The sequence below is a fragment of the Macadamia integrifolia genome, chromosome 6, assembly GCF_013358625.1.
Source record: "Macadamia integrifolia cultivar HAES 741 chromosome 6, SCU_Mint_v3, whole genome shotgun sequence".
In the NCBI taxonomy this organism is placed as follows: Eukaryota; Viridiplantae; Streptophyta; class Magnoliopsida; order Proteales; family Proteaceae; genus Macadamia; species Macadamia integrifolia.
In genome coordinates, this window is record NC_056562.1 from 11,264,786 (window position 1) to 11,274,463 (window position 9,678).

At 35.9% G+C, this 9,678-nt stretch overlaps 1 protein-coding gene across 2 annotated transcripts; it reads right to left on the reverse strand.

Annotated features, from left to right (window-relative positions):
- Nucleotides 1-1,701: 1,701 nt before the first annotated feature.
- LOC122081653 (receptor-like protein EIX2) lies at nucleotides 1,702-7,742 on the reverse strand. Of its 2 annotated transcripts, XR_006141154.1 has the most exons (3): nucleotides 6,427-7,742; nucleotides 4,321-6,296; nucleotides 1,702-2,060 (listed from the first exon to the last, which is right to left on the reverse strand). XR_006141154.1 is itself a non-coding variant. In XM_042648844.1 (2 exons), exons 1-2 carry the CDS (start codon nucleotides 7,697-7,699, stop codon nucleotides 4,429-4,431), a joined length of 3,141 nt encoding a protein of 1,046 aa, XP_042504778.1. In that variant the 5' UTR covers nucleotides 7,700-7,742; the 3' UTR covers nucleotides 4,115-4,428. The 2 variants fall into 2 exon arrangements, 1 of the variants encoding a protein (XP_042504778.1); XM_042648844.1 differs by lacking the exon at nucleotides 1,702-2,060 and having other exon boundaries at nucleotides 4,115-6,296.
- Between the last annotated feature and the right edge of the window lie 1,936 nt (nucleotides 7,743-9,678).

Here is a 9,678-nt window from a genome sequence, read left to right on the forward strand (position 1 = left end):
GGCAATCAACTTGATAGATGAACATTATCACAAGTGTCACAGATAATATAAAAAATATGATTGTATTTGTAATTTATTTTTTATTTCATAAGAAATGCATCTTATGGTATCGAGTTTTCTTCCATATTTTCTATCTATTTTTTGTCCATTAATTCGTTTTGTATTTGTTTCGATTTTCTAATGGTACATAAAAATCAAAAACAATATCAAACCTATAAAGTGTTCCATTGATCCATTTGGATTTGTTACAATCTCATTTTTTATAACCCCTATTCTAAACAATGATAAATTAGATATCCTCAAGTTTAATGGTTCATCTCATTTTTACGACCCTATTCTCTCCATTGAAGATTTAGAGAGAAAACTTGTGCATTTAATTTCAAACTTATCATTTTTGAATTTTCTTTTTACCAAAAGCATCAACTTAGAAGAGCACACAGTAGACCAACCATTGAACATGTTCACCAATCCCTTTGAAGAGGAATGTTTGATGGGTGAATGTTGGGACCCTTTCTCAATGCCAAGAGCATCGAATGGCCAAGAAGACATCAAGGCACATGTCAATATCATCTCGGCCATCCAGTGCTCGCCGCACTGCGGCAGACAATAATCATTCTAGAAACCCTGGGGTTGAGTATTACAGTAGTAATACCATGCACTAATCATTAATATCTGAAAAACTCTTTAATTTTAATTATTAAGGTTTGCCGCTCCGCACCTAATTGTAGAATCAACCATGCATGCATGATGTCAAGGCTTGTGCAACACAAGAATGAGCAATGCCAATGCCATTGAAAAAGCCAGAGAAAAAGTTGCCTTCATGATACCTAATTAATCCACCGATTCCATCATTCCCTGGTTTACCAAGGGAATCCAGGGGATTTTCAAAAGAAGACGAATTAAGCCCCTGTGGGATTTTCATGTATACAAGCTTGGTTGGACCGATCTATATCCCACCACGTGAAGAATTTATTATTTGGCTATGTTTGGCTGTTGAATTGATGGGTGACCTCAGGATTGGTCATGTTTATGCCAACATTTTGACAGTAGATCATTTATTTTTATCTGTCCTTCTTGTGAAATGACTTTGCTTTTTAGAATGGGAGAATTTTATCACCCCCCTATACTCTTCTTCATTTACTCAAGCTCCCTTACTTAAAGTTTTGTATCTGATTCCCCCAAAGAATAAATTTCTACTTCTTCTCTTCCCTTGATAATTTAAAATATTTAAGGCTATTTTTGATATAGTTTATATTTATATTTCTATTTATAATCTATTTAAAAAAAAATCATTTATAACAATAAATTATGGATCATAAATAATAGTCATTTGGCTAATATTTATATAATAAATTGTATAATGAAAAATAAGTTTGGTATGGTTACTGTAGAATAAATTCTCTAACTTCTGATTTCTCTAGTTCTTTTAGTCATTTTATCAAACATGTGAGATGCACTCTATATTATGTGCACCAGCCTTCAAAGTGCAAGTCCATCTCTGGCTGCCACTTCAAACCTCACAGTCCCCATCGTTTCCCAGATTTATTACCTTTAAATGACTTTGAAACTCTACTATCATGAAGCTAAGGGCTTGGCTCCTCGAGTAGAAAAGTAATAGAAAGCAGGTCAAGTTATGGAGATATTAAAAGGAGCAGAAAGCAGGTTTAATCTATAGAGATATTCGGGTGTTTTCAACCGATGCATTCCTTTTCAAATAACATCCAAAGCCATGGAGGTATCTGCAATTATTAGAAATCAGAAAGAGCAAGGGAAGTTTAGATGCAGCTGATTCAGATCACATCTTCCCATCAACGCCAATTCATGGTGATTGTTAAAGTTGGGTTATTTTCTAGCTTTGAGAACGGCCGCAGGCCCACAAAATTGCAAATTCTCTTGGATCGCAACCACTTGTGCTTGGTTTAATAGCAAAGGAAGTTCCCCTGCTGAAGATCTCTCGCAATCTTCTATGAGTTTAGTTCCTTGATCAATCAATTTCAACCATGTGAGATCAGTCACATTCCCAGAATGGAGGAATTACTGAGATGATACTTCTTTGAACCCTGAAACCAGAATGAGCAAATTGATTGAGAGAGAGAGAGAGAGAGAGAGAGAGAGAGAGATTTTGTTTTGAAAAACCTAAAAATGATTGGAATTACCTATTTACCCTTACTTTTGAAGCAATTAGAACACGTAATCACTAAAAAGTAGCGCACAAATCAAAATAAATGATTCGTGGCCACAAATCACAAATAGTTGTGTGTGATTTTTAATTTATTTCAATTTATAATAAATAGAAATAAGTATCAGAAATGATACCAAACCACTGTGAAAATAAAAATTAGTTAAATAAATACAAATATAAATCATACCAAAGAGACCCTTAAATAACCTCGTTACTAAACGGTAGAAGTAAAGAGGTAATTTGGATATTTTAAAATACCGAGGGAGAAGGAGAGGTAGAAGTTTTTTTTTTTTTTTTAGGGGAGCCAGATGTGAAAGTGTGGAAGTCTGAATAAATATAAAGTAAGTATAAAAAAGAAATCCTCTCAAAAATTAATAAGAGGATGATGGAAGCTCACAAGTGATGAATCGTTTAATAGGAGGGGTAATTTGGTCATTTAAAAAATAGGGGAAAAGAAAGACATAAGATTTCACTTCGGGTGTGGGAGAGTTAGAGGTCATGAGTTCAACTCTCCTTAGGGCCTAACTAACTATCAAAAAAGAGGTGGACTAATGGGGGAGTTATAAATAGAATGTATTGTTACCATCAAGAGATTGATAGAAATTTTCCCTATATTTATTTAAATAATTTTATTATGACTCACTTCAATTCATTTTAACAAAAAGTAAAAATGTACATATAACAAAAATTTAACCACATTTTTCAATGAGTCATATTTTATCCATATTTTAAGATCTATTTATATGATCTTGAAACTTATTTTGTTTTCTGAAAAATCGAAATAAAACTGAATTGTAGCCAAATTTCTAATTATTTAATATTTATGCTATATAAGTTTGCTTTTGTAAAATTTTCTTATTTTTCAATAAATTTTTTGCATTTACATTAAAACAAATAAATTAACATATTTTCTGAACCCGACCGTATATATTAGCATATTTTCAAGTATTGGGCTCATATAGATAGCTCAATTATTTAATGAGCTGGGGCGAATATGGATTCTAGTCACTAGACCCAATAAATTATCATGCCCCCTTAACCTAACTTGGACTCCTCAGCCCGTCAATTATATTATTTGTCTGCCCAACAAAAAACTAGAAAGAAAAGAACTTGGATCAGTATAGCAAATAAATGCATGGACCACCCTTCTTGACTGCCTAAAGTTTGCAAGGGCCTAATAAATTGCTGGGAATGGGTGGCTTGTCGCTCGAAGTGATCTACGTACTATTTGATGTATTTATATATTCTCAGGCCACCCCCACGGGGGAGGGGGTGTCACTCTCTCTCCTATATATTTGGTGTCGCTGATCTCTCTCTTTCTAGCCACCCCTGACTGGGGATGATCTAAATCCTTATTTGATCCGTTACATCATCTTTATCAATTATGCATCAAGACTTTAGTGCATCAAATATCTTAAATATGTAGAAAAGAATAAAAAGTCTGCAAATAATGCACTATTAAGATGTTTGCAACCTAACAACAAAAAAAAAAAAAAAAAAAAGAGTGCAATACATGTACCTTGATTTTTATCAAGCAATGTGCTCATGGTTTAAGATATTGGAATCACCTCTCTCTATACCCTTGATTTTCACTGAAAAAAATGATTTTTACCTTGTTACTCTTCATCTCTATTGATCCACCAATATAGTATCAGCCATGAAATAGGATTGATGTGGACCGATATCAACCCAGACCAATTTGAACTGATTCCTCAAACCTTGAATGTGCTAACTGGACATATCTGAATGGTTAAATGAGAATAGAAAATACTATGTAATGATAATGTCTCAAATTTGGTGTCCTAATATTAAACCTGTATCCCACCTTATATCACACAATGCATTTTCAGTAAACACAAATTAGTTTAACTGGATGTAATTGTGAAAAGTAAGTTTTCCACAATAAATAAAATAAAAATATTTGTGTAAAGGAAGTTATACCACCCCAATTTTATTTGATCCAAAATTAAAACTTACAACATAAGCTAATGTATTCTAATCTTTATGCAGATATGCCAACCTTAGATACATTCCCATGATGAGGAAAATAAAATAATAGAATAAAAACAAAAAAAAAAGAAGAAAAAAATCTCTTATGCATCTAATAGGAAGTACACACATTAAAGGATCACACATACCTTTTATTGTCTTATGATAAGATAGGAAATTGAGATGACGTAGATCAATTTCTTTAGGCCGGTGAAGTTTTGTTTCCTCTTAGCTCGAACTTCCTTTGCAAATGCTCTTCATTCACATGACCAAAACCGAAAGTAGGCAATCCTCCAAGATTTCTTGAAAAATAATATGCCCCAAACACCCAAATATCCCACAATGAAGCCCATAATGATTCCAATGTAAAACCATAGCATATCCATCCCTTCTCCATCTTCTTCATCTTCATTTTTTCTATCAACTTTGGCATGTGCTGGAGGTGGAATTTTGTCCTCGCCTGGACAATTATTAGCGAGGGGCAACCCACAAAGTCCAGAGTTTCCAGTATAGATGGATGCATCACTGATAGTCTGGAGCTGGTTGCTTGATGGAATTTTCCCAGATAAATTGTTATACGATAGGTTCAAGTGGCTCAAGAAAGTTAAAGAAGATATGCTTGGAGGAATGTGACCAGAAAGTTGGTTTACAGAGAGGTCAAAGGTTTCCAAATTTCGCAAATCCCCTATTTTCTCTGGGATCTTTCCTATCAAATGATTCATTGATAAGTTCAAGGTACCCAATTCCACTAGTCTTGTTATCCCATCTGGAATTTTTCCTGATAGATGATTGTTTGAAAGATCAATGCTCTTCACTAAGCCAAGAGTGTTGCTGTATTGAAGTTCTCTTCCTTTTGTAACTACCGTCATGTGCTCGCCATTACCTGAAGTAATGTTCTCTATACCACTTGATGTTAGAGCACTCAAGTTGCCCAAACATTGTGGGATGGATCCTGACAGATTATTGTGTGAGAGGTCCAATAAGTGAAGCATAGGAAGGTTGCATACTTGTGAAGAAATTTTTCCAGTAAAAAAGTTGGAACGGAGGTTGATAATATTCAAATTTGATACACTTTCTCCTATCCATGTTGGTATGATACCAGAGAAGTTATTTTTGCCAAGGTCAAGACTCACTAACTTTGTGCATTTTTGCAATGATGATGGAAGCTCCCCACGAAAAAAGTTGTTGCTAAGTATTAGAAATAGCAGTGAAGACAAAGAACCTATTGATTGAGGAATCTTGCCTGACAGATTGTTGTTTCCAAAATCTAAAAATCGCAAGCCCTTCATGTCCTTCCAACAAGCAGGAAGTTCTCCCCATAAACTGTTATTTGAAAGAGTAAGAGACCTCAAGCTCCTTAGTTCACATATAGAAGAAGGGATGCTCCCATTTAAAAAATTCCCAGAAAAATCTAATGAAGTTACTCCAGACCTTAAAACTTCACCAATGTTCTGAGGAATCTGTCCCGTGAATAAATTTTTCCCAAGATATAGATAAGAGACATTAGACCAAAGAGGGAAAGCACCCTCTATCTGATTGAAACTCAAATCTACAACATCTGCGCTGAAAAATTCCAAAGTATTTGGTACCCTCCCTCTTATTTGATTTTGAGAGAGTTCCAAATTACTTAACCTCTGCCGAGCACATAAATTCCAAAAGCTATTTGGTATGGTGTCTGAAATCCCTACATTTCTGAGAATTAAAGTGGAGAGGTCATTCTGAGTTGCAAGCCATGAAGGAAATTTAGGGCCCATTTGGATGTTAGACATACTGAGTTCCTCCAGACGAAAATTTGGCACCCAGTCCCTACTCACTTCAAAAACCAATGGCTTGTTTGGAGTTTCTAATTGGATGTCTAACACTTTCAAACTTTTGACATTCTTAAAATGATTTTCTGAAATAACACCCCTCCAAGAACTCTCAGATAATCTCAATACTACCAACTCTGAAAGTTCTCCAATAGATTCAGGAATGGATGCATCCATTTGATTATTGTAGGAAAGGACCAAAACTCTTAAGGATGACAATCGTCCAATGGACATCGGAATGGGTCCTGTGATTTGAATTTCAAAGAGGTATAATGATCTCAGGGATGTTAAGTTTCCGATAGATGCCGGAATTGGACCTGAAATATATAGAAGTTTCAACTAAGAGAGGTTCTAGCACCCCAAAAAGGAGGAGGGGGAAAAAAGAAAAAGGAAAAAAAGAGCTAGAGAGACCCGACAAGGTTATTCCAAGAAAAGGTGAAAGTTTACCTGAAAGATGAGTTGATGAGAGATGCAAATATATCAATGACGACAAGTTTCCAATAGATGATGGATTCAGACCTGAAACTCCAGTCCTCCATAAATTTAGTGCCTCCAAGCTATTAGAATTGCACATAGACAAAATGTTCACAAATTCTGTGATTTCGCCATTAATATTGTTGCACTCCGATAGATCTAACCTTTTCAACTTACAAAGAATACCCAAAGTTCTTGGTATCCTGCCTCCAATGCCTGTAGCCGATATGTCAAGGTTTTGAAGAGAACTAGTGTTGGCAAAAATATCTGGAATAATGCCGTTGAGATTATTCGAGCTGAGATCAAGAACAGTAAGACTGCTAATATTAAAAAGCCAGGGAGGAATAGGACCGTTGAGATTATTCGAGCTGAGATCAAGAACAGCAAGACTGCTAATATTAAAAATCCAGGGAGGAATTGAGGAGTTTAAGTTGTTGTAGGAAAGTTCAAGGACTAAAAGAGATGTAAAATTTGAAGATGGAAGAGAGGAAGGGATATTGGAAAGTTGACAGCTGGACATGTGTAGTTCTGACAAAGAAGGAAGCATAGTTACAGGTTTTATCCAGTCACTTGAAGACTTAGCTGTAAATCTCACAAAACTCATGTCTAAGTACCTCAAAGAAGAAAGACCAAAAAGCCATTGAAGATTGTTGATGGTTAGATCATAATAACCTAAAGAATGGAGATCAAGATATTGCAATCTAGACAAGTTTCCAAGGTGAGTAGGAATTGTTCCACTGAATGATGCAAGAGAGAGATTGAGATACCTCAAGTTCTCAAGTGAACCAATGAATTCTGGAATATGGGTTCCTTGAAAATTGTTGAAGCTGAGGTCCAAGTAATTCAAGTGTTTCAATTTGAGCAATGAAGAACTTATCTTTCCACCCAAAGAATACTTATTGGTAGCTTCCCAATCTATGTATGTTTCTTCATTCCCATACATATCAAACTCAAGAACGGAGTCATTGATTAGTACCGGTAGATTTCGTAGGTCGAGTTTGATGACATGACCGGTCACATTGTTGCAGCCCACACCTCTCCATGTGCAGCAATCATCACCGATCCAAGAAGAGAGCCGCCCTGAAGTATCAGTTAAACCAGCTTTAAACTCGATCAGTGCCTGTCTCTCTCCCTCTATGCATCTCACAGAGAGACCTGCAACAGTGGTTTCAAGGTATAGATAACCCAAAAGAAGCAGAAGAAGAAACTGATTTATAGATGTAATAGAAACAGCTACACCACCCATGATGGCCTTTTCAAACAACCAATTCACTCTCAATTCTGATTGATTGTATAAATAGAGCAGCAATAACCCAAGTCCTCAGAAGGGAATAAGGGTCATTTCATGCTCCTTGTGTCTGAGTGTGGCCACTATATATGTTTCTTTTATCTTTTACTCCCTCCCGTGCTTACTCCCATGTGAGATTATTTTCTTGGGGTTAGCAAAACCCATTGGAGAAACAGATCAGTTCTATCGGTTGGGCTAATTGGAGGAGAAACCCGAACCCACTACTTCAATAGCACTTACCAGTACTGTCTCATTAGGACTTCAATTTCCTATGGCAATCGTAGTTCAAATACAACCATACGATCAAGAGACTGGATCAAGTTCACCTATGCCCTATTTCTGGACAATTAAAATCCATATTTTTTTTAACCAAAAAAAAAAATCCACTTTCTCTCTATGCTTAATAGATTCTAATTGCCCAGACCAGGTCTTTATCTTGGTTACCAGAAAAAAAAAAAAAAAAAAAAAAAAAAAAAAAGAAAAGAAAAAAGTCTTCATCTTGTCCCTCATCATCTATTTTTGTTTTTTTAATGAGAAAACTAATAAGACTTGACCCTTACCTTTTATTTATTTTTTTTTTTTTGGTAGAAGACAAAGGGTCACTAGACCCTTACTAGCGTATTGGACACGGCATTGGTTTTGGGTCTTCCTTGCTAGGATGAGAGTTAGGCGTGTCAATTCTGAGCCCACACTGATAGACCTGATAGGGTCTGACATAATTACGGTTCAATCTGAACTAGTCCGTTTAATAAATGTGTTGGGCTCAAGGTGCAAGTAGCTTGCTTGTCGGGTGCCCAACCGAATCAACATGTTTATATGCCCGTTGGAATCAACTCGTTATAGCTCGACACAACCCGATCCACTTTAATACTACATAAAATTTCTATTTTTACCACTACTAGTAAGAAACAAATTAAGCTTTCTTATCCTTTGCTTTGTAATAGGATTTGATTTAATTAAACTTTATTTTGTAAGTTGTAAAGGTTATAATCTCATCTTTTTCTTTGTAAGAACAACCATAATCTCATCATTTCTCTTTTTTATTAAAGATTTGCCTCACATATTTATGGCATTCAACCAACTTCAGAATTTTTTTTTAGGGTAGGCACGTTTAAAGCTCGTTTAGACTTAAATAGGTTCATAGCCAAGTTAAGGCCCGTTTAAGGAAGGTCAATTAAAATCCGACACCGACTGACCCGATTATAAACCATACCATGCCTCCCAATACTAGAGTTATTTACTTAAACGGACGATCACGGTGTAAGGCTTTCAAGTGGTCAAGCCCAACTGAGATTGGCCTGGCCCAGCCCGACCCGACCGATTGACACCCTTAATGAGAGTCATGAGATTGTTGGACACGGATTGATAAAAAAACTTTTTTTTTCTTTGTATAAATTTTTATCTTTTCTTATCTGCATCGTCTTTTTTCTAAAATGAAAAGTAATAAGACTTGACCCTCAACTTTTATTTTTTGAATCACTAGACCCTTACTAACCTGTTGGACACGGCATCGATTTTGGGTTGGGTCTTCCTTCCCAGGATGAGAGTCATGAGACTGTTGGACACGGCATTGATTTTGGGTTTTCCTTGCTAGGACTATTGGACACGACATTGATTTTGGGACTTCCTTGCCAGGATGAGAGCATTGGACATGGCATTGATAAAAGACTTTTCCCTTGTTTTCTCCCTTCATATAAGTCTTTTTTATTAGAAAAGTAATAAGACCTGCCAGTTACCTTTTATTTTTTCTTTTGGGTAGAAGACTAGTCACTAGACCCTTATTAATCTATTGGACGCGCCATTGATTTTGAGTCTTCCTTGCTACGATGAGACTATTGGGCCAAAACTAGTTTCATAAGGGAAGGGAAGGGAAGGGAAGGGGGAGGGGGGGGGTGTTTGGTTCCATTTTGCCCATTATGTAAATCGTCCTGAAATCC